The 24,754-nt window shown below is 45.3% G+C and overlaps 1 protein-coding gene across 2 annotated transcripts; it reads left to right on the top strand.

The window, feature by feature from the left end:
- The first annotated feature begins 1,253 nt into the window (after positions 1–1,253).
- Positions 1,254–18,811, top strand: LOC144134987 (lysosomal aspartic protease-like). 2 transcript variants are annotated; one of them, XM_077667771.1, is made up of 8 exons: positions 1,259–1,434; positions 3,127–3,220; positions 4,316–4,436; positions 8,448–8,608; positions 10,286–10,548; positions 12,391–12,535; positions 14,403–14,501; positions 18,585–18,805. In XM_077667771.1, exons 1-8 carry the CDS (start codon positions 1,364–1,366, stop codon positions 18,756–18,758), a joined length of 1,128 nt encoding a protein of 375 aa, XP_077523897.1. In that variant the 5' UTR covers positions 1,259–1,363; the 3' UTR covers positions 18,759–18,805. The 2 variants fall into 2 exon arrangements, with proteins under 2 accessions (XP_077523898.1, XP_077523897.1); XM_077667772.1 differs by lacking the exon at positions 8,448–8,608 and having other exon boundaries at positions 1,254–1,434; positions 10,293–10,548; positions 18,585–18,811.
- Positions 18,812–24,754: the final 5,943 nt, after the last annotated feature.

Below are 24,754 nucleotides of genomic sequence, written 5' to 3'. Positions count from 1 at the left end.
GTCATTTTCCCCTGCAGCTATTTAACAAACCCATAAATTCTGAGGGAGTGCACCGGAATTCCCGTAGTTGTCTATTTACTATTAAAGCCTAACAGAGCAGCGAAGACGCCGAAAATATGACCTTTTCAATCCGAAGCAAACGTGCCTACTTTTATATTCTGAAGAAATTTATAAAACGCGAGTTAAAAATAGACGTTCGATACGAATACGTAGTTCCCACGCAAACGACCGTACATTCTTTGCCTATGCTGGCATTGCACCTTTATATTTAAGGTTGTTTACTTAAGGGATTAAACAGAAACGGAACGTTTTTAAGAAGTGCCCTTTTAGATGGTTATCATTTATTAGCCCCCCCCCCCCCCCCCCCCCCCCCCATCACTTAGTGGCGAGCATCTATGGAACTCAGAATAGTATTACCTGCCTCTCACTTAGCCACTTTCGTGTTTGGTTCCTTATTCTTTGGTATTTTTTGAATTCCGCTCAGTTTTTGCACTCACATTAAGCGCTCGTTCCAGCATTAACCAGTAGTGCGCACTCTTTGATTCTACTGGCGTTGCCTAGTTAACCTCCCTGCCTTTCTGTTACTCTTTCTCTCTCTCTCTTGATACCACTGCCGCTGCCACGTGGCCACATCGCTGTCCCTACAAAACAATCACTCATGGCTACTCAAATCCTTTCTTTCAAATAAGTAAAAATTTATTTTGGTAGAAATATAATGCTCAAATCTTTGCTTCCGCGTGTACAATAAAATTATGGAGCATTTTGTTCGCACCATTTCTGTTTTTGAGCTTGAAATATTCCGTCTTTTCACTATGTTCAGCTTCCTTCACATGTTTTGTGTACCGCTCAATTTAAATTGTACAAAATGAAGCACTTCGTCCCCAATGATATTGTATTTCGGAAAAAACAAACAGTAAAGTTTCGAGCACTGAAGTGTATAAGGAGAGGCTGCAAGACAAAGAGGACAATTTCTCTGCAAACGATGAGAAAGTGGCATTCGAAACAAATCACCGATGTAAGCTGATTCTAGGCGCGCAAAGGTACAGGTTCAAGGCGCTACGCCATTCGCAAGTAGACGTGTCAGATTTTAGTTGTTTTGCTTCCCATAGGTGCAATTGGTTTCCGGCTTGTCGGTGACACATGCTTGACGACTGAAGTACTATAGTGCGTCACTTCTGTGCCTCGTGCCCCGCACACACGCAAACACGGCGAATTGGCGCTGACGCGACGCAGCGTAAGGTGGTCTCAATAACCAAGATAACAAGATGCCAGACTGGCGCCGTCTAGTTCGGCCTGCGGCATCGATAGCGTGTACGTTCTAACACAGCCGAAGAGACTGGACGTGTTGAGCGGCGGAGTCGCAATGGCGGGCACTTCACGTATTCGTTTCGTATTTGCAGCTGGACTTCTACTCTGGGCTATAAGCCAGACCAGGTACTGTATGCCCGCCTCACATTTTTTACCCACGCACTTTGTCATACTGCCTGCGAGGTGAAATACTAAATACCAACGTGATCGAGGCTCCACACTGCAGTTCCTCCTTAACGGTAAAAGGCAATCAGCAAGCATAATTAAGTTTAATGCTCTTGTGAGCGGTGAAACCACACCACAGATCTGTAATGCATGCCTAAATGTTGCTTTTTCTAAACTTCATACGGGCTAATGATCAGTTATTTTTTCTATTTATGCGTCTTCCGACTTCGGCGTCAAACAGTGACTCAGGCTAGTAAGCGTGAGTCTAGTAAGCCTAACCATCCCTTTGGCTGTGCGTTTCTTACTGCTTGCGTAGTGTGCGTGCTGTGTCGATTTAATGAAGGGAAAATTTATTTTTTGCACGCAACAAACTGCACGACTAAGTTAATGAACGATCGAAACCGCATTCCTGAGCACAAAGTAAGAGGCGCAGATGGGTTCTCATATTTAATGATTGAGCTGCGGACAAAATATTTGCTGGATTGAGGTGAATACACCACTCCAAATAAATAGCAGAAAATCTCAAAACCAAAAGAAGAACGGTTATAGAATGGCTGCTGGAACGTATTGAGCTGTAAAGCTTCAGACAAATGCGTCATGTTTTGTGCGCTGCAAAGCTGAATCTTGCAGTTAGAGATATTACATCAAGTGCACTGCATAGAAGCTGAATGATAGCTGCCGAATTATATACTTACCGGTTCTAATCACTGCTGGAAGCTTCGGTTGTGCCAATAAGAACTTAGGCCTGTAAACGAGCCGCTTGCTTTTTCCAGGAGAAATCATATTAACCATGAATATGATAATGGCATTACATGGAATCAGCTCTGTTAATGGAGCCATTAGGCCCTTCTTCAGCAGTGAAATGATGCTTTTGCTATCTGCATACTTCTTTTGAATAGGAGAAGAAGCGTGGCAGTGCTCAAATGGTATGCGTATTTTTCACTTTGCTGGGATGACAAAAATTGGCGGAGGTTTAGCTATGGTTAAACCTGGAGTGACGCGATAGCTACAGCTGGCCGAGTGGAACTTGGTAACGTGACCAACCACGTCACGAACCACGTGATCAGTCAGGGCGCCGCGCCGCCGGGAGCTGCTCCGCAACACGTGACCAACCACGGGACAGCGTTGCGGCGCCACAGGGTGGCGCGCCGCCACGCTGAAGGCCAAAAATGCTACCGTAATGTAGCTATCGCTACAAAAAGTTAAATCTTACCACTGTTCAGACTTCATCACTGTGGTCTTTTTAATACGAAGCAGCTGCTTCAGAGAAGTAAACTAAGCGTCTCGCACAGTTACTGACATGAACTTTGCGCTGTTGCGTGTGTCTCTTGATACTTCATATTAAGGGATTATGAAGATGGCACAAAAGATAACATGGGCAGAGAAGGCGCAAAAGATGATGGCAACAGCTTCACATACAGCCAAGCTTTATTCGCGCATGGTAACCCTTTTATAATCAAAAAGACACCGGCCTTGTTTACATGTAGAATTCTTTACTTTAGGAGTCAACTAGCAGGAATTAAAGTATTTGCTTGACCATACTTCATTTGCTTACCCGTTCAGCTGCCCGAAATACTCCCATTCTTAGTTTTGTATCACAAAGATATTTGGCATTGCCAGCACTTGGTTCTGTTTCCTTCTTGATTATTTTAGATGCTCGAGTCTTCAAGAGAAGCGTTTCGTGTCAGGTTTGAACGCAACAGCTCGATTAACAACATTCTCTGTACCGCTCAAGAACCACAACAACGTGAGTAAGGTCCAGTGTTTTGTCAATTATGCTGTCCTTAACGCCGGAATAGAGGAGATTAAAAATATTTTCGTGTTAATTTTTCAATCCTAGCTATTGCTAATTTTGCGCTTTTATTTAAGGTTCCACAAATCATAGCGTTGACGTGTAGAAAGGCGTTGACAAGACGGTGCTTCGCATGTTATTTGCCAGAAGAGAGTAAATACGGAAAAGCTCTTCCATGGCGCCACACGATGAACACTTGGAGTGGAGTGTGCCTTCAAAAACTACTGAGGATCAAATTTTAGAAAGCAACGGCAAGTAATTGGCAGTAATTCCTGTTTCCTTCTGTAGCCGCACACGTGTCAAGTATCGTGCAGGAATTAAATGCCTCCGCAATTGTAGCGACGTCAGCTTAGTGTTGATATTATTAACGGTTTAGAAGAGGGGCAGCGCTTCTTCATGGTGGCGTTGTGTAAGGAGGGCATCGAATTTTGCTTCCTCGTCATTCGGCACTGAAAGCCGAAGATTTATTAACAACCACTTTTCATCTTTGGCCAAGTCTTGTAATATATCCTTCAAAGTAAAGTACATGCTCAAGCTGAGAGTATGGCGGAGAAAATATTGAACCAAACTTTTCTTGAGAAATGCTGCAGCCCTTGAAATGTGGACGACGACGAGAGGCAGAAAACACCAGCGCTAGCGGTAAAAACTGCTGAATTGTTTTTTAGCACGGCAGAGATTTAAAAAAAAACGAAGAAAGCTGATTTGTACACAGCAAGTCAAAATTTATTGGATCATTTATGCAGTATCTACATTACCAACAAAATTCAGTTATATTTTTTACAACGTTATATAAGACACTCTGGTACTGTCGTCGTTCATTTATTCCATTTTCTAAGCTTATGTTTCGTTATATGTGAGCTCACGCTTCTGGTTGTGACATTACATGTAAAGAAAGCAGAAATTCTGCCTTATAGGTCTAATTCATATTTCATCAAGAGATAGCACCTTGCCCAAACTGCTGAGTGGAACACAAGTCCCCGTTCGTTTACTTCGAATGGTTTGTGTGGCCACACATAACAACCGGACAAAATGCACGCTTGCTTGTTCTAGATTCAATACTACGGCCTGCTCAGAGTCGGCACTCCATGGCAACCATTCAAGGTCGTTTTTGACACGGCTGCTTTGACATGGGTGCCCTCTATTGAATGCAAAGAGACCAGCGAAGCTTGCCGTAAGTAGTTGTTTTCATATATCTACAATTCAGAGGTCGTCATGTGATGATGACTGAGTCGCAGCAGCACACCCTGTTACGAGTTCTTGTAGCAGAATGTGTAAGTGGTAAGTCAAGTGTTGTCAACAAAGGAAAAAACCTTACCGCTATGTTGTGTGAAATTGGATGAACAACATTATAACACAATAAAATAGAGAATTCTAGCAACTTGGTTATGAAATTTTGTGACGTGAGAAAATATTCACAAAGTACATTGCACGTGCAGCTAAGCGAGGAGCCTTGATTGGCTTATTAGGCTGCGCAACTGAGAAAAAAATTTCTTCATGAAGTGAAGAACTTGAATAATAATAAAAAAAGCAAACAGCTACACATTTCAATACTAGCCGTGGAAGTGACTGTTATATGAAAGCACACCTTCCACAAAGCACTTAAGCCTAACTGCATTACGCGACGAAAGATGGAAGAGGTAGAAGCAAAGGGAGACGGGACACGAAAGCGCGTGGCATCCGTGCTTTGTGAAGCAGAGCCACCGAAAGACTATGATAATTTTTAGCAGAGGGCACATGCCCAATAAGCACCGTTCGCTGCTATTTCCATGCATGCGCCTGGTGCCACCAAATCTCGCCGGATAACCGCGGCAGTGCTACATGAAGCACGGAAGCCACGTGCTCTCGTGTTCCCAGTCATACTGCTTCTGCCTGTACATCGTTAAATGGGGAAGGTACTCCCGGGTGGCTCAAACAAATGGAACTTCCCGTAGACGCGGCCGATTTGGCCTGGGTCCACTTGGTTACCATTATCACAGAGTGTATACATTCCAGAAGGCGCGCTCGCTACTCTCTGCCAATGGCCCCTTTAGATCCGTCCACCCATGATAAGTGCCGCTGGGAAGAGGTGCATAGAAGTGTCTCTCAAGACTCAACTATATAATAGCTGCACCTGGTCAGTGCTCGAGTATCAAATATAAACATGGAGGATAACGAAATCTCTTGAAATTAAATTCAGTGAATTGAACAGAACCCGTCCCGGTCGCTCAGTGGTGAGGCCGCTCGACTACTGAGCCGGGGTAACCTTTTTCTAAGCCGACCACGCCGGCCGCGTTTTGATGGAGGCGAAACGAAAAGGCTCCCGTATAATGTGCGATGTTAGTGCACGTTCAAGATCACCAGGTGGTCGAAATTATTTCGGAGCTCTCCACTGCGGCACCTCTTTCTTCCTTTCTTCGTTCACTACTCCTTTCTCCCTTCCCTTACGGAGCGGTTCGGGTGTCCACCGAGATGTGAAACAGTTACTGCACCATTTCCTTTCCTCGAAACCAATTTCATTTCAAACGAACAGGGAAACATTAAGCGACAGGAAGAGAAAAGAGAGGTTCAAGGAGCAAACGCGAGTAAAATATATTGTGGCTGAAAAAAAAGAAGAAAACTACATAGGTAGGGAATGCAAAGCTCCGGGAAGACATCCAGGGTTTATTGGGGTAATGGAATGGATTACACAAGAAAGCACAAAAAGGGTCTGAGGGTGGCTGAGAGTTAGGCGGACGGATAAAGTTGGGAAGTTTGCAGCGATAGGGACGATTCCCGCGAGCGCAGGACAGGGTCAAACGCAAAGCAGTGGTATATGTATTTGAACCGCAGCTAAGTTAATTGGGCTGGAGGAAGATGACGGGAACGATGCGGTGACATAGGCTATGCGTCGTAGTTAGTCCATGGAGATGCGAATTCTCAGTTGCTGCATGGGACAGGGGCGGCGGTGCCGTTGACTCGGGACAAATTTTCTGACGCTGAGTTGTAATGATGATCATTAAGAAATATAGATCCGTAAGCAGGCCACACGTGCATTACGTCCTTCTGCATCACATGGGAAATAAGCACTCACTATTCATAGCAGTTTTGAAGCAGCACAATATGCTGCATGATTCAGTAGAGCGGAGAGCTGAGAGAAGTGGTACATATTTGGAACAATAACACCAAGGGAAAACATGCAGACATAGTAGAGACAAGAACAACGGTACATTATCAGCTAACCTTATTCTAGTACAGATCACACATATACCCTGCAGGAATAAAACCAGGCATGTGTACAAATAAGAATTCCCGTGGAAAAGGCAAAAACCCCAACAGTAAAGGAAAGACTCCCGTTATACTGTGGTTTCGTCATTTTGCTATAAGTGCTTTAAATATCTTAACAATATATACATTTTTTTTCAATATGTTAAATGAAGCGTTATTAACACATGTATCTGCTTTCTGATGTCACAGATCTCCCCGGAGAACGCTCGGACCGAAAGAATGGACTAGGTGACGGGTGTACCCACGCAAACGCACATTTAATACACCCTACATGACACAAACACTAGCACACAAAACTAAGAAACCAACATCAAACACAGAGACTACAAATACACACAACCCGGGCAAACTGCTACCAGCGTCTACTACTAGCATTCTACTATTAGCGTTAGGCGTTCGTGCGCACGGTTGGTTCGATGCGGCTGCGGCGTTGTATGGGTCCAGTAGTCGGCGTCGAGATTGGCATTCGACGAGCTCAGGCTGGCGTCGCTGGCGGCGTCTTTGGCGGCGTCGTACAAGCTCCTGGACCCAGCGCCCGTGGAGATGATGCCGCTGATGTTGGCGTTGGGGGCACCACCCGAAAGGGTGGCAACAGCGCTGGAGACACCCCTGGCCGCAGCAAGTGGTACCGTCCTCCGTTGACTCCAGCGAACGGGCCCAGGAACGGCAGGAAAATCCACAATGCGAAGCCGTAGAACGCGACCTCACCGGAGCAGTAGCTGGCGTCGCTCTCTTCCAGCCGAAGCGTCCCTGACCCGCCGCAGCCTCCATTCTCTGTTCTTTCCCCCGTGCCTCGCTCTCCCTCGAGCTTTTCTAGCCTTGGCGTTAGTCCACGTAATCATTGTCGCCGTCTTCTCCTTCTTCTCTTCTGCACCAATCATCTCTTCCCTCCTCCCTGAATACTTCTTCTTCATCTTCTTTAGTCTTCGGTTAATCAACGTAATCCTTATCGCACTCCTCTTCATCTTCTTGAAACCTCTTTCTTTCATGCTTTTATTTCAGACTACCTATTATAAGTGACAATGGTATGCCTGCAAAACTTCATTCGGGCTCCTAATTTTTACACGCCCAAGAATGGTACTGTTTTTTAGTAGCGGTATGCACTTGTCCTTCCTGAAGTGCTTAGGAGAATTGAAGCTTTCACTCGGAGATAGAAATCTTTCATCCTCTCGGAACCGGGCATTAGTACAGCAGCCCGTTCGTGGGATATTCAGCCGCCCGCACACTTAACACGAATGACGGACAACGCTGCCAGAGACACGATCATGTTCTCAATGTGTGCGGTGACTGATAGTCGTTGCGCTTTTCGATTTGTCTGGTTATTCGCTGTACCGGATTGTCGCGTAGACAACGTCCACGGGAAGAGGGCGTTTTCCCGAGTTCGCTAGCGGTTGCGTCGCAGCGCGCGGACTGAAGTTTTCTCAACGCGAGAACTCCATATTGCGCGTGAAGTGGTCTGCACTTAAACAAAGTCAATTGAGAGTGAAGCGTCATCTTGTGCGTCTCTACAGTGTCTGCGTCCTTTCTAGTTCTTTAATAGTTCCAAATACGCTGCAATTGTTTCATTTCGTGGTGAAAAATGTAAGAACCAGGAGTTTGATTAGCTAAAGAGAGCCTGTATTTTGAAGAAGCGTTTCAGTGAAGTTTGGCCTGTGTTGCGTATTGGTTTTGTATTTGTTCAATCAAGGCGGTGGATTTCATACACGGTTTGGTGAATTGACATTTTTAACTTGAGTAAAAAAATGAACTTACGCGACCCATTCACAGTTGGGATGCGGGTGATAAATCTTTTGATGACCTAAAATACGTTCTTAATAACAGATGTGAGAGTCGCACAGTGTTTGCCTCTTCATTTACCTTAAAAAAAATAAACATTAACTGGGACCACTCTTCACATCATAATTTGTCTAGAATATGGTAACGTTATTTCTTTACGTAGGAACACGTGCCACGTATGACCCGAGCCAGTCTTCGAGCTTCACAACTATATATTACGCCGTCGAAACCATGTTCGGAGAGAGCACCCTCTACGGCTACATGGGTGGCGACAGGCAGCAGCTAGGAGATGGTCCAATCACAGAGGAATTTCTCATCTGCCATGTACGTTCTGAACCGAGCATAAAACGAAGAATCTTGAGCGCATTCTGTTTGCAAGTGTGTGGATGTTATATTGAAAACAAATGTGGTAGTAATGTTACACTGTGTACATTCTGCTGCTTTGCATGTTAAAAGGAGCGATAAATTTTTGTATCAAAGTATCACATCGCACCTCGTGTCTGACAGAATTGGCGCTAAGGCGTTTGGTACGGCTTACCTACATTGTGCGAATTACGGCCTCTAAACAACCAAAAGGTAGATCCATGCTAATGTCTAGCCCTTCGAAGCTCTAGCTTGGAAGACAGCGAAGTGTAAAAGCTACGCGACATTCCGCCAACTACTGCAAGTAGTGCAAACGGTTCCTCGCGACTGGCAAACACGTCATGCATGTTTCTAGGGCTGCTGCCTAGAGAAGGCAGCTGGATTAAATTATTCCGGAGCCCTCCACTACGGCACCTCTTCCTTCCTTTCTTCTTTCACTCCCTCATTTATCCCTTCCCTTACGGTGCGGTTCAGGGGTCACGCGATATATGATACAGATACTGCGCCATTTCCTTTCCCCAAAAAACAATTATTAATATTATTAAAGTAAGTACAAAAAACGTTATTCCCAACTAGACGGTAGACGTCAGTAAATGAAGCTTAAACTAGCCCTTAACCAGGGCGAGATAAATGTACCAAAATCTGATGGCCAATACAGAAAATTTACCTCGCGCATGATTAATAATAATAATTGTTTTTTTGTGGAAAGGAAATGGCGCAGTATCTGTCTCATATATCGTTGGACACCTGAACCGCGCCGTAAGGGAAGGCATAAAGGGGGCAGTGAAAGAAAGGAAGAATGAGGTGCCGTAGTGGAGGGCTCCGGAATAATTTTGGACCACCTGGGGATCTTTAACGTCCACTGACATCGCACATCACACGGGCGCCTTAGCGTTTTTCCTCCATAAAAACGCGGGCGCCGCGGTAGAACATTGTGTGTTTCACTGAATTCAGTTCCTGTGCTTCAATTAGGAAATGCACAATTTACAGGTGACTGGACGACACGCCGACCTGCTTGGCAGGGCTTGTATGCGACTACTTACTTTTCTTGGCCGTATGTGTTGCATATTGTTGCTACTAGATTCTTCCAGTGTCCATACTGATTAGGACAACTTGCACAGGCGCCATAAGATGCTGCAGCTGATTAGGCCGTATGTGCCCCGAGCTTCGCAGTTATTGCGACAAGGACACGTAATACGTGCCGAGCCGGTTTTATTAATTAAACATATTTTTTATAGAAACAGTTATAAGCTTGAAAAAAAATGGCGGTGGTTCAGCTCTGGTTAAACCTGGGGTGACGCGATAGCTACAGCTGGCCGAGTGGAACTTGGTCACGTGACGTAGTCACCCACCAAATGACGAACCACGTGACCAACCACGTGACAGCGTGGCGGCACCGCCCTTGCCATGGCGACGCCAGGCTGAAGGCTCGAAATGCTACCGTAATGTAGCTATCACTACAAAAATGTGTTCTCAGACATCTTCTTCTTGATATATTAATTTCTATTTATCAGTGCAAGGCAGATGCTGATTCGAAGAAAATTTTTGTGGAAGTCGTGACGTTTTCATGTGTGATATCTGGATAAAATAGATTGAATTTTCACTGCCAATGTTTTTAATTTTTTTGTGCTCCTTAAGATAACAGATTTCCGAAATGGGCCAGATGGCTACCATGGCGTGCCATACGACGGCGTCCTCGGACTCGATCACGATGAACTGTCGCTGTTCGACCATTTCATCAAGGAGGGCCTTATTGCCAAACCATGGCTGGGATTCTACCTCAGCAGCAAGCCTCGCGAGGACGGTGAGGCGATGTTCGGAGGTGCCAACGAGAGGCACTACAGAGGGTCGCTTGTGTTCTCGGAGGTTGAAGGAAGGTACTGGCAGTTTCATCTTCAAGGGTGAGTTCTTTCCAAACCAGTTGGTGACTACAATTTCCTATCTGCAAACGCAGCGGGTTCCTCAAACGTGCGCATAATGGACACTTGTAAGAATGCAGTGAAAGGTGACCTGCTGTATGAAATTAAATTAAGGACAAATGTAGCCAGACATATTGAGGAAAACAGGTAGCCCTTTATCAGAGTGATAGTTCAGTAGAGTTTGGTTGGCGGCTAATTGGTTCATGTTTGTTCCAAGGGAAATTCTTTTTCAGCGCGACACCTAAGCGAGGCAAGAGAGATGCTGTGAAGATTCTGATATGATGGATGAGTTTATGAGTGAATATATGTGTGCGTGTTCTTTTCTAATCAAAAGCTGTGAGTTAGCGCCTGTCTTGACGCTTTTATATGTCCCTCTAAAGAAAGAATTTCAGTTTAAAGAATCAGAGAGACATAGAGAAAATGCAAGAGAAACATGGTCGCCGTTACTATCTCGTAAAATAAGGACAATATGAAATTCGCTGGGGTGCCCATCATGTTGCAAAACAAGAGGAAATGAATATCACTGCTAAGAGCCTGCATATTGTCCCTTAGGAACATGCGGACTGTGTTATGTAAAAAAGTCAGGGATTGCTCGACACACATTTATGTACTTGCGCCCATGCAAAGCACGTTTATGATGTTTGCAGTTTTAGCAGGTGATGACTCAAGGTTGCCGCTCTCGCCTACGATCAGATCCCCTTTACGCCTCTAAGCACATTCGAGCCTCAAAAGTTTTGACCGCCAAACCCTGTGCGAAGAGGGAACCACCCATCGATTCAACGAAAAGGTGGTCGTTGTTTCCCATAGAAAGGAAATTTTTCTGGTGATAGATAGTGTGTTTATGCGGATGGCGCAGTAAACGTCCTTTCCTGTCGAGAAAGTACCTCCTACGAGTCTTGCGTTGAGGATGTCACGAAATAAAGTAATAACTTTCCTCCCTTCATTCGGTGAAGAATGCAACAGCGTGGGTTTAATGTGTTTCAACATCGTGCTTATGGCCGTGCCACGGCATGGACTCCATGAGTTAAATTTCTACTTCCTTTGAACAAACTGACGTCACCCGAGGCTGCCTCTTCAGTTCTTTCCTGTGCCTGCCTTCGAGCCCTGCTGGTCACCCTGCCAGCCCTAAAGCTTGGCGCCCTGCTCGTGCATGTTCACATAACAGCCAGGATGTGTAGGCCATCAGCATCAAGTTTTCCTCCGCTCCATGAAGTTTCCCTCTATACGTTGCCATCGTGAATGCGTAAACTACAAGGGTCAACACTAACATATTACAACGCATTATAACATATAATCGAGCGCGTAGTCCATGACTCATGCAGGCGTTCAGCCCCAGGACCACCTGTGCTCTATTTGGGAGGACGAACAAGTATAACGGTACCGACACTTACTCCAGAGAGATGACCCATTAAGGGCAGAGAATGCGCTTAGAGCAATTCCTAAGAAAGAGACGAACTGCTTAAAAATAACCACTGTAGACGATATCTTAAAACAAAACGCGTCCGTGCGACGAACCCGGCGTAAAATTTCAGTACTTTCACCCCTACTGAATAAATTAAATCTTTACTTCCTTGTACGAAGCTACAGCTCCTTTCATTAACAGCTAAGACCTTGTAGGATACACGTATTCCCGTCTCTGTAAAAACTATGCCTATTAAGTCATTAAGCCAGTTTTCTATACAGAAGCTATTAAAAAAAATCTTTGTAAACTATCGCTTTTCAGCAAGGCGGCAAAACTATTTGACGAACAACAGAATTAATATGTGTAAAGTAGGTTTCTCAATGAACTTTCTGATCCTCACTTATCCTCCAACTATTCGAAAGTATCCAGGTAGGAGACACGGAACATTTCTGCTTCGGCGGCTGCCCAGCAAGGATTGCTCCTGCGGACACGTTCATAGGAGGACCAGCTCGTGAAATCGAGCGCATCAACAGCGTTTTGGGTGCTCAAAAGAACGCCCAAGGAGAGGTAGGTTCTAACAGCATTGGAGAATATGATGGCCTTCTAGGAATACCATTCATGGAGCGCCTTATACTCGGCTCAGAAAGAAAGTTCCACAAGCAGTACTGAAGATGAATTGGCACAAAGCATGGAGGCTTTAGCTGCGTCAGAGAGCAGCACGCAACAGAGAGCGGCGGTTCCCCTACTCTCCCTACTCTCCGCCGAGACAAAAAGATGGAAAGCCGACGAATCTAGCGCAAGTTCCAAGTAGTGTGTATTCCGAAACTAAATAGACATATCTAGAAACATATGTATATATTAGAAGACAGCATATGACTAACAGGAAACCTCAGCAGTCATGCGGGCATTGTGGAATCAGTGTATAGAAGAGTCCACAATGCCCGCATGACTGCCATAGAAGAGTACCCGCCGCGGTGGCTCATTGGTTAGGGCGCTCGGCTGCTGATCCGGAGTTCCCGGGTTCGAACCCGACCGCGGTGGCTGCGTTTTTATGGAGGCAAAACGCTAAGGCGCCCGTGTGCTGTGCGATGTCAGTGCACGTTAAAGATCCCCAGGTGGTCGAAATTATTCCGGAGCCCTCCACTACGGCATCTCTTTCTTCCTTTCTTCTTTCACTCCCTCCTTTATCCCATTCCCTTACGGCACGGTACAGGTGTCCGCCGATATGTGAGACAGATACTGAGCCATTTTTTTCCCCCAAATCCGACTATTATTATTATAGAAGAGTCTGATGTGGAAATACTGCAAGATATATGAAATGACTGCACAGCTACAACAGTGCTCCATAAAGCCGTAAATAAAATATCAATAAGAAAGGGTGCCAGGAAGGAAAACACGTTACCCCCCATGCATTTCACTGACTTTTTACAGGAGGTGCGCAGATGCCTGTATTGGGAACAATGGACCAAAAGAGTTAATGGAGCATACCTAAGTTAGCTGCGATTCGGTGATGCCATTGCCTTGTTAAGTTACATAGGAGATGAACTGCAAAGCATGGCCACTGAGTTAGACAGGGAGAGAGCAAAACTGTAGGTCTAAAAATTGTAAGGCAGAAACCAAAGTATGTTTAACAGCATCGCAACGGAACAGCAGATCACAATTGGTAACAAAGGGTTCGCAGTGGTAAAGGAATACGTCTACTTAGGGCAGGTTGTGAGAGCTGATGCTGGAGAGATAGCAGGTAAGGATGCGCTAATTAATTTTATAATGAATACTGAATGCTTTAAGTCACAATAGGTAACTCACCGGCCGACGACTACCTGAGAAAAATGCAAAGGCAGGACCGATACGTTTTCATGGTGAGCCACACCAGACTTGTTTAGACTGCAGCTATTGAAAGAGTCATCTCCTTCTTCAAGCCTGAACCTTTGAAATATAAATAAACTAATTTGGAATTGAAAATAAAATCTGTTATAAGCCTTTGTTCGAGGAACTTATATCGGCGGCTCTGTCATTCAACCAGCAGCAGGGTAAAATGTGGCCTTGACTCTACTGACAACAAACGCACCTTTGCATTCTTCATGCCCTTTTGGGGTGAATCCCCGCTGGCTTCACCCACATCCTCGCTTATGAGGACAGTACTTTGAGAGTCGAGATGCAGCTGTGGCTCAGATTCACACCCCGCACTGCTGGCAAGCAGCGTAGGAAAAGTTTCATTTTCTTCTGCAAAAAGGACGGAAAACCATCACTATGCATCTACTCTTACTTGCGTGCTCTGTACAGGTCTGTTTCAAGAATTAACCTATACTTAAGGCCTGAAATGTCTCATTACCTTACATTGGTTCCATATGAAATGCACTGTTCAATGCGTTTGTGAAATCTACAAATATTGCTGCGTCTAAACACGGTGTCGTTCTTTGTCCCTCTGTTTCAGTACGAAGTGAACTGCCGAAACGTCAGCCGCCTTCCCGACATAAAGTTCGCTGTCGCTGGACGAGAGTTCAACCTCCGCTCTAAAGAATACGTAGTGGAGGTAAGTGAGCGATGCAAATTTCATGGTTTTTCTATACTTCTCCCTGTGATCAACAGCCTTGATTGGCAGTGCCACTTTCAGTAGGACACTGGAAGCAATTTTATTGAATTTTTTGTTTGCTGACAGTTGATTTTTCGGATTCTTGAGCCGCAAAAAGTCTTTATAGCTGAGAAAAAGAAACATTAAGACAATATTTTCGGGGATATTATTTGAAGCTGTCACGTTGATGCTGAAAAGTACTCCGTTCTCAAGGACTGGAACTGGCTGGCAGTGTGGTTTAGCCTCAGCGACGAAACTCGTTCCGCTCGAAAGACACGTAGAGGCCGAGGTAACACGAACTCTAACTTGCAACGAGTTGAAGGTTAGCGCGCTTGTTAACTACTTCTAAATTGTCCGCATCCTTTTAGTGCTACAGGCTTAGTCAGGAGGAACCAGGTCTTCCAAGAAGCCACCCAAATATGCACAGCGCTTTGGGCTCAGATTAAGCATGACGTCAGTGCGTTTTTTTTTCCTTGAAGGCAGAGTGCCGCTGATAACTAAACTTTATTTTTTCGCATTTTCTAGCACGCTAGAGCTATTTTCCCCTGAAGAAAGCAACTTTTCGATTAGAATAGAGTAATGAAGGTATAAACGCCATCTTCAATTCCTCCACAGTGCTGCTTCAAGAGGCGGGATATCCTTTAAATTTTGCACTATTTGCACCGACTATTTATTCGTCCGTGGTGATTCACACAGAAGGAAATAAATAAATACTCTAAATAAAAGGCGTGAAAAAAATTAATTCATTTTATTTATTTTGCTTGTGAGCCGTCGCGGTCTCTCAGTGCTTATGGTACTCGGCTGCTGACCCGAAAGACACGGGTTCGATTCTGGACGCGACGGTCGATTTTCGATCGAGGCAAAATTCTAGAGGCTCATGTACTGTGCGATGCCTGCGCACGTTAAAGAACCCCAGGTGGTCAAAATATCCGGAGCCCTTCACTACAGCGTCCCTCATAGCCTTAGTCGCTTTGCGACGTTAAACACCCAGTAAACTAAATGTAATTATTTCGCTGTACCTCTACTACCGCATTCCAGTTTTAAGGAACGACGAAGTTTGGAAGCGCTCCATGTCTCAAAACGTAATAAAATGAAGTTTGCGGTTCGGTGGAGCGGTTAGAAAGTTTTTAAAAGTTGAAACACAAAAAACATGATCGTCGATGTAAGTGCACGTTAAAGATCCCCATGTTGTCTAAATAATTCCGGAGTCCTCCACTACGGTACCACTCTCGTCCTTTCTTCTTTCACTTCCTCCTTTAACCTTCCCCTTCCGGTGCGGTTCAGGTGTCCAACGATATATGAGACAGATACTGCCCCATTGACTCTCCCCGAAAACCAATTCTAATATTGTTAATATTATTCTCCACTGCACTTATTGGCGCGCACACAAGACGAAACACACACCCGTTTTTCTCTTCCACAAATAATCCACCTCGCAGCGCCTCTTAGACTGCATGAATTTGCGGTCCACCTTGTTGACTTTCTGCTCGTCCAACTGCTCAACGGAAGAGCACACTTAAGTTTTGGACCTGAAAAATATGTAGCAACAAAAACTCTGCTATTCAAGCGTCGTACAACGCAGTGTTCGCTCTTCAGCTGCCGCAGTGACACAAAAGAGCTCCGAGAGCCATGGGCGCTAGTTTTCTGTTGCAGTTATTGTAACTTTAGTGGTTGAAGAAGTCTTCAGGGGAGAGTAGTTTCTTTGTGACAGGGAGTGCTATCGAGGAAAAAATATACTCTACTCCAACCCTGAGCGGCCACTACAGATATGAACAGGTGTGTTGTCCAGAGCCAAAAGGCACGGTCAGGTTCGATCGCAATCTAAGCCCAGCATGCTAAGCTATCAGAAAAACTTGAGGCACTCTGGATGAAACAGAACGCCGCAAATATGGGATCCATTCACTTTCATTGCCCTTTCTAGCTCAAAGAGGCAAAAATATTGTTATCATTTATCATTTATATTGTTATCAAAATTGGCAGCACAAACGACCTTAACAGTGACTTCCAGCTACGTCAGTTCTGAAATCTGCTTGCCTTCGTGCAAACGTCAACTAAAGGAGATCTATCTTAAACCATTGTGCTACAAATTCTGCTGGCCTCGCGCGCATAGGGAGCAGGACTGCTGGCTGAATCACAAAAGGGTAGAAAACTGGACGAGTAGGTAAGGGTTCATGTTATTGAGGCACCGAAAACATTTGGACGGATACGTAGAAAGACAGAACAAGTGCTTGCTATAAACTGACAAATAATTATTGGGACATGCAGTATATACAAAAGACCAAAAAGCGCATGACTGAATCACTCTGAAGTATTTTGGTGTCCTCATATCCTCAAGGGTGTGGGTACATTCGACCAACGGATGAGTGCCGATGCCCTGTCACTTCTGTATCGAAGGAAAGCTCCAATGACTAGAAGAAAGAATCGATTTCCTGTTTTCACCTACATCACAACTTGTCCTAGGGGAAAATGTATAACACTTCGAAAACGTATTAAACGGATTAATGTACACACTTCGAAGGTAAGCGGGAACTGTGCGGTTGGACAAAATCATCCCAACGCAGTTTCCCAGGGGCAAACGCGGAAGTAAACATTTCATATTCTACATTTCTTTTGCAAGCCAGCTCAAGTTTATCAAAAAGGTTGCTACCTAATCGTACGTCCTCCTGTGCGCTTGCACCCTGTATATGTAACCTCCAACTCTCTGGTAAGTCGAGTAGGATATCCACCTCTGTTCTAGGTCCTGTAAACAATTAACACTAGCTCTCTTTCGCCTTGGTCAGGAGCGACATACGTTTACCTTGCGTGATTGATAATTTTTAAAATTTGCCTGATTGAGACAGATGACATCTCTCTGTAAAAAACATCAGAAAGGTATAGAAACCTTCCGCCCTACTATGAGTTGCAAACAACGCAATCTGAGTGAGACGAAATGCAAGCACACAATAATATTTGGCTTGAAGAACGCTTAATTGCATTGCTATTGACGTTCTCTTCGGAAGTCTCGCAGGCGTTGTCAGTATGTTATGAAGATTTTCATAGATAATTTTTCTAGGCAGAAACGCTTGCATATTTTCCGTTATCGTGTTTACGTTTCGCTCCGCAAGCACAGACCACGCGTCTGCAATGCATTCTGGTAATCCTTAAAACCGAGTAGTGCGCCAAACGCAGAAAAAAAAGTATTTGCGTACGATCAGTTCAACTCTGGTTAGTAATAGAATATTCATGCGCTTTTGCAGAGTTATCCGCCCATGTCATTCGCCCACCCAGCCTTCTGCCGCCCCATGCTGCTCTTGCCTTCTTGCCTTCTCAGAGAAGGTAGTCTACGGGGCTCCAAGTCGCAGATAGCATATCTGGCCTAAAACTCGAAGGAAGGCAATACCTCTAAGTGGCAGACTGTGTTCTTCGCGGCCAGGTGGCTCGTGATCCCGACCGTACAAGAAAGCGACGACTTTGCTAGGCTCTGAACCTCCAGATTACTATTTCGCTCTAATTAGAGTTGGGGCACTCGCTGATGGAGACAACTCTTGGATCCTTTGGAACTGTTTTCACAAGTGCGTTTTAAGTGCCTTGCATGTTTTAGGTAGTGTGCTAGTTACACCAGACTGCACGATATTTCAACGACGCGATCCTTACTTCCGCAGGCTGAGTGAACGAGCCAGGAAGGCACAACTACTAAGGCCAAAAGCGTGGGCTCGATATGCGCCCGGCTGTTTTTTTTCAGTGGAAAGGCCCACAGATAAAAGAAGCTCAGTACTACGTTTACACATGTTAAAACAGTGTAAAACAGTAAACCAGAGACATGTTACAAAGCGACGGAGATCATTGCTATCCCCAAGCCATTTCTTTTCAAGGTTCCGGAATAAATATCTCAAGAGCAAAGAATTGGCACCACTATTTATATCAAATGCTCCTCAAACCCTTCTTGTTTTATATATTGGGTACATATCTTGAGATACAATAGCAGTGCTGTGGTCCCCCCTTTTATTCGGAGGAACTTAAACCACACAATGTGCTTCATAAATACCGGGTTTCTCTCCTTTTAAGGTGGAGACATCCACCGGCAATCGCTGCTACAGTGGCTTCGCAGAGGCATCCCAGAAGGCAGGCGTAACATGGCATCTGGGACATCCGTTCCTAAGGAACGTCTACACTGTGCTCGTAGCCCCGACCAGTGAGTCGGACGGGTTGGGCAGAGTTGGTTTCGCCTATTCGCGCTGACAGAAAACGCGAAGGACTACGTTGAAGAGCAGAGTCAAGAATGACTGAGGTATGCGGTAAACAATTGAAATAAATCTTTCTTGACAATTTAAAGACTCCATTCCTTTATTCTCGGTTTTCGGTAAATTCTTTTGATGCATAATTAATTGGCTGCGAATTTTCTTCTGCCTCCTGATATTTTTGCCTTCTTCAGCTACCAATCATATTTCGGCACTATGCAGCTTTTTACCGAAACACTTTTTATTTAAAATTTGAGAACGTGCACGCCGTAAGAAAGAATCATGCAATGAAATCTTTTCTAGAACAATTCACACAAACAAACTTTTGCTTTACTTTGACCGTTTTAAAGCGTTTTGTTTGCCCCACTCTTCAATGAATTGGAGGTAAATTGCCGTTGTGCTTGAGGTCGATCAATTCCAAAGAAAAGAACTTTTTCTTGTTCTGGCATGACAACCTGCGAGTCGTGATGGTGCATTTTACTTATTGGCCAGAAATTGTAAGATCAACCATTAACGACCATAATATCTTGACAAGAGGCTTCCAGTCCACCTAGGTGGAATGAAGTTTGCAAGGATAGTTCGCTGAAAAAAAAGGCAGGATATGACAGCTATAATAAGAATTGTGCCGCTGTTCAAATATTTGCTCCAGGATCAAAAAGCTGAAGCCACTAATACCTGTCAAGCGTGAACTATATACACTGTCATATTTAAGAGAACATTCCTTAGACTTCGCACCCTAACAGCTTTCGCCGCGCATAAGGAGAAACATATCCGCCAAGCACAACATATTGTCAAGGAGTGGTGACGGCAGTCCAGCGAGGAGGAAGACAGCGAAAAGAGCTTTCAAAAGAAACTCTATTTGGGCTGATTTTCTCCCGCAAAGAATGACTCGGCGGTTGCGTAGCAGCAAGCGTGCTCGGCGGTCGTCGAACAGACTGCCTGCCGCACTCAGCGGCGCTCAATTTAAAACCGGCACTAAACATTCCAGATACGGCAAGCAAAAAAAACCTCGACAGTCTGGAGCAACGTAGATTTGGCTCCGATGGGCGCGATTGATCTAAATAAATCTGGTCGCGTCTTGCATCCCAGAGTGATAAAGCCGCGTGCCCGCAGCTTTGAAAAATAAACAAAGAAACATAAATGAGCAAAGAAACATTGAAAGCTTTACGTCAGTATCCAGTTATCTTTTTGAAAATAATTATATAATACAACGAAGCGGTTCAGACTACCGAGGCGTTTCAGACTTAGAAAAATAGGTGCCTTTACTGACACCACTTTCGTATAACTAGCTTACAGCAATTTTAATTATAGAGTGTGGAAGATATAAAAATTGGGGAGAACATCGACCCATAGCCGGACGGTGAGGAACGGGGAGACTCCATCTGCCCTGCGACTTTTCTGGAAAGAATTTGTTGCGGAGAAATTGAATTGCGATGATATCAGTTGCTACGCCGTGCGAAAATACATGCGCTTTCGAAAGTATGCAGGCAAGCCATCCCCTCCAGTGCGCTTAACTAGTCGAAAAAGGAAAATTTTTGTCGAGCCACAGCGCCAAGGTAATCGCGTTTTCTTAATTCTAAAACTGATATGGATACTACTTAAGACTACCTACAAATCTCTAATTGTAACTAGGCACCTAACTCTATTAGTTCGAATGTTACTATTAAATATTAGTTAATCAGCTTGCTACTTAAGACGATTCACCGGTTTTCTGGTGTCCGCCAACCCTGGTATACTTTGTCGAAAAAGACATCTTTTCACCCCAGAAAGCGTACTTTTGTAAATTTTCGAAAGAGTTCGCTGAAACAACCGGTGTTTCAGGGAAGGTGATCACTCGTGTTTAAAATTTAGGTTTGTGAGCTAAACACAACATTTTTCCGAGATAGCAATGCCAGCGTTGGCGGACGTCAAGAAACAGGCGAATCATATTACCAGCTAAGTGATTAAATAAACTCTAACAGTTAACTTTTAACTGTTAACAATAGGTACCTGATTGCATTTAGAGGATTGTAGCCGGCCGTTAGTAACAGCCATATCAGTTTTTAGAATTTCGAAAATGCCATTGCTCTCGCTGCTGTGGCACGACAAATTTTGGCTATTTCAACTAGTTATACCTATGGAGGGGTTGCTTCACCTGCATGCTTTTCTAAAGTGCATGTATTGTAGCAAGATGTAGCAAAATTTCCTGCCTTCCTTTCTGCCAGTAGCGGTCTAGGACTGTGTACATGGGCCTCAGTCGAGTCTTCGGACGGCTTTTCGCCGTTGCCGATGCCCCCGCGTCTATTTTCAGGCCGACATCGTCCCCAAATAAGGTCTTCTGGTGGACCTCTAGCGTCGTCGTCTTCTCGAAGAGACCACTCAGGCAGTTAAAGAGGCGACGCCTTCATGTTCCGCGGTTGCCAATCCGCCCTTCTTGCACCCCTTTCTTATGAGAGTGCCCTACCCTCATGGGCCTCACCGTATTGGGCTGTACCTGCTTGGCATGAGGTACGCCACCATCTGGTCCATACCAAACCACCAGCATTTTTCCACTCACTTCACTTTGCAACTGACAAGCTCAACATTGGTCGTGCTGAATTTGGTCACATGCTCGAACTTGGAATTATTCTAACATCTTCAAGCAGTTTACTCTACGCTTCATATGGTCCCCAAAAAGACCGGTGACTGGCGGCCATGTGGCAACTACCGCGTTCTGAGAGCCCTCACTATCCCAGACCGCTACGCACTGTCACATATCCAGGATTTCACCGCAGAGTGTATGGCGACAAAGTTTTCTCGAGCACCGGCCCGTGCCCGAATACCACCAAACTCCGATTATAGAGGAAGATATATCGAAAACAGCCATCGCAACACCTTTTGCACTGTTCGAATTCCTGCGGGTGCCATTTGGCCTCCGATGTGCTGCGCAGTAAGTATCATTCACAACGACGCCGTTCGTTATCTGTCATTCGTATTTGCTAACGTAAACTATCTTCTTGTGGCTACAATTTCTATCAAAGAGCACGTGCAGCAACAACGCCATTCATTTGACCGTCTTTCCACAGATGGCATCATCATCAGCAAAGCTAAAAGTGAGCTCGCTGTCCTTTCTTTTCACTTCCTTGGTCACCACATCGACACAAATGGCGAATGTTCTTCCCTTGGCAGTGATATTGATGAAATGGGTTGGTCTGTTAAAGGCCAGAAATCCATAAAACAATTCTATTGAAATTTTGGTAATAAAAATTTACTTTCACGTGCATACTAAAAAACACAAATGGTTTCAATGGTCAGTTCAGGACGTACAACACAGCAGTTCTCGGTCGTTGTTCATATTTTAAAACTATTTCTAGACTTGTGCCTCCGCTTTCCTTTCCGACTGTTCTCAATGATCAGCACCACAACCAAGCCGGAGGTCGTACGCTCGGTGCCGCTTCTTCAAAGACCTACCGAGTAACACACGTGCCATGTTTTTTTTTCAACTTGTTCTTATCACGCAAAACGATTGGAAAATATTGTGAAAATCTCCTACACAAGGACTTTTTCTGCAAAAAAGAGCAAGAGGCACACGTCAGCAAAGGTATAGAGAGTGCAGTTAGCAATGCAGCTGTTATCTCTTCGCCTTACTGAAGCCTTTGTTGTCGCATTTTTTCAAGTGCTCGCATTTCGCGTTTTTCCTCTTGGCGCCAGATCGCCGCGTTATCACCCTCTTTCACTGCATGCTCGTTCGCACCGCTATCTATTGTGAGCCGTCCTCCAAGTGCCACTAGCAGGATGAAATGGTGGAGCTGCCCTTTTTTCACAAAGTGTTTAGCATACACTCAAGAACTTCCTTGTGACTTGCCGTAGGATCCGGCGCCTGCCGTGGTCATCAGCCATGTGTACCTGGTCCGCTCCGCCCGGCTGTACCACAGTCTGACAGATCTCAACCGACCTCGCCGCTCACTCCAGCTCCGTCCACCGCCCAGACCACGTAAGACCAGGAACTGAGGACGTTGCCGCGAGCAGAATGGCCCGATCGACCCGAGGCGCTGCCCACACGTGAGGGCACCGAACTTTGCCTTTACCGTTCGGTGCGTCCAAGGACCTCGGCCGTCGGTTGCTGGCACCCTGGGGTCCGGATGCTTCATAGACTGGGGTCATTTGAAGATCGGGTCATCCAATGTGTTGGCAAGCCCTTCTCCTCGTTCTATATTCCACCATTTTTAGAGCCCTTCGTCATCTACAGAATTTCATCATCAGTTCCTATCCTCTCGTTCACGATCGGGACGATATCCCGGAGGCCCCTGGTAGTGTGACGGACTAGAAGGCGACGAATTGCGCAGTGGCTGGGAAAGAAGTGCTCGCGCCAGGCCGTCCGCCAATAAATTATCCTGTAACCACCTGTCATCACATCTCACTCATCGGCATGCCGTCACGTAACAATATGTCTCTGCGCTTTAAAGCATTAGGCGTCGCGGGATACGTCATTTGTAGGAGTATTTATAAAAGAATCGGAGAAATGAGGAAGGGAGAAGGAAGAAGACATTTCGTGATTCGCCACGGCGCCTCTAGGTTCTCCAAGAATTTGAGTCTTCACTGCTGCCCGTGCCAGTAAACGGGTATAGAGGTTCTAAAGAAGACCCTTAAAACCAGCCAAGCAGTCCATGGAAGAATACAGCACAGGACTTGAGCTAACGGGAAAGAGCTGCCAAAAGACGTAGCTCGGCTGTTAGGCCTGCTGGAGACGCGCTGGGCCTTTGCGGTGACGAGGAGCCAAGTGGAAACAAGATAATGAACCCCCGGGTCATCGCCCGACATCTGCGAGGGCCACGATGAATGCTGAACTGGGTCCTTCGGTCATCCGCGCTGGCCACGAGTCAATGCCTAAGGCCAGAACCTTGTCGCAGAGGGACATCGATGCCCGCACATGTGCAACGCCTGCCTATGTGACCTCAGGAGCATCGCAGGCTCTGGAGGTGCAAAAAGCAGCTGCTAATTCATTACAGCGGATACCAACACCGGTAAAGGTTTCAGGGCCTCCAGTCGAAGCGTCACCGGCAAAAAACGAAAGGCCCACCCCAGACAGCCTAGTTGCCACCTAGCTTTCTTTATCCCAAAAGCAATGATTTCGTGTTCACAGCAAACAACGAAAGGCCCTCCCCAGACATGCTAGTTGCCACCTAGCCTTGTCCACCCCACAAGCAATCATTTCGTGTTCACATCAGGCCAATAGTTTTATTCAATATTACCTAAGTACCCAAAACAACCATCCAGTGGGTAATTGACACACCACTAGGCACTATCTTGTTCAAATGTCTTAACGCCAAAACGTTCAGCTGCAGCGAAATGAATCTAGAATGCTCCGTTCAGCGGATCATTTCAATACATACGTCAAGCAGGAAGGTCCTATTCTGCAATAAGAGGCTTTCTGCTAGCAATTCAAGGTCATTCGGTCTTCAATAGTGCCGTAATGGCGCTGTTATGTCGCTGAAGCGAAGAGCCTTTCGCCTTGGACTTTTGACCAAGACTGTACAAGAGGATACCGAGAGTCCGTGAGTCACGGGTCATCTGATCGCGTCACTGCACACATTGCGTCTGGCACAGAAAATGTGCTCGGGAGCACATATCTCTCTTCCACCCAAACAATATTGACTAGTTCAAAGTGACTTTGCATTGGGTCAAAAAATTCAGAGGTCTATCTTGTACGACGTAGGCCAAACTGACTCCCCGGTGACTGTGGCAAAGAAATCAATAATCGGCAAAACCTGCAGTCTTGGCCGCACATCGCATGGGGAACTACACTTTTCTCGTTATATTTCAAGGGCCAGAGACTATTCTAGGAAGATTTTTTTTAACGGATGCATTGCATGCCCCAGACATACAAGCATAGACCGGTGTACTATTACAGATGCTACAGAGAGGGATATCTGCAAATGTTTGGTCCTAATAGAGCCAACCCACATTGCATAACCAGAAAAGGTGAGCTGAAATAAAAATGCAGGAAATGCAAGTCAAATGTTCACATTACTTTGTTTA

This window comes from Amblyomma americanum, chromosome 5 (genome assembly GCF_052857255.1).
Source record: "Amblyomma americanum isolate KBUSLIRL-KWMA chromosome 5, ASM5285725v1, whole genome shotgun sequence".
Taxonomy (NCBI): Eukaryota; Metazoa; Arthropoda; class Arachnida; order Ixodida; family Ixodidae; genus Amblyomma; species Amblyomma americanum.
The sequence above is the reverse complement of the archived record's forward strand: the minus strand, read 5'-3'. Positions and strand labels throughout refer to the sequence as shown.

Coding starts and splice junctions, on each gene's coding strand:
- LOC144134987 (XM_077667771.1), top strand. CDS start 1,364: ATGGCGGGCACTTCACGTATTCGTTTCGTATTTGCAGCTGGACTTCTA. Junction 4,437..8,447: donor AGAGACCAGCGAAGCTTGCC/GTAAGTAGTTGT, acceptor TTCTTTACGTAG/GAACACGTGCCACGTATGAC. Junction 10,549..12,390: donor TGGCAGTTTCATCTTCAAGG/GTGAGTTCTTTC, acceptor ACTATTCGAAAG/TATCCAGGTAGGAGACACGG.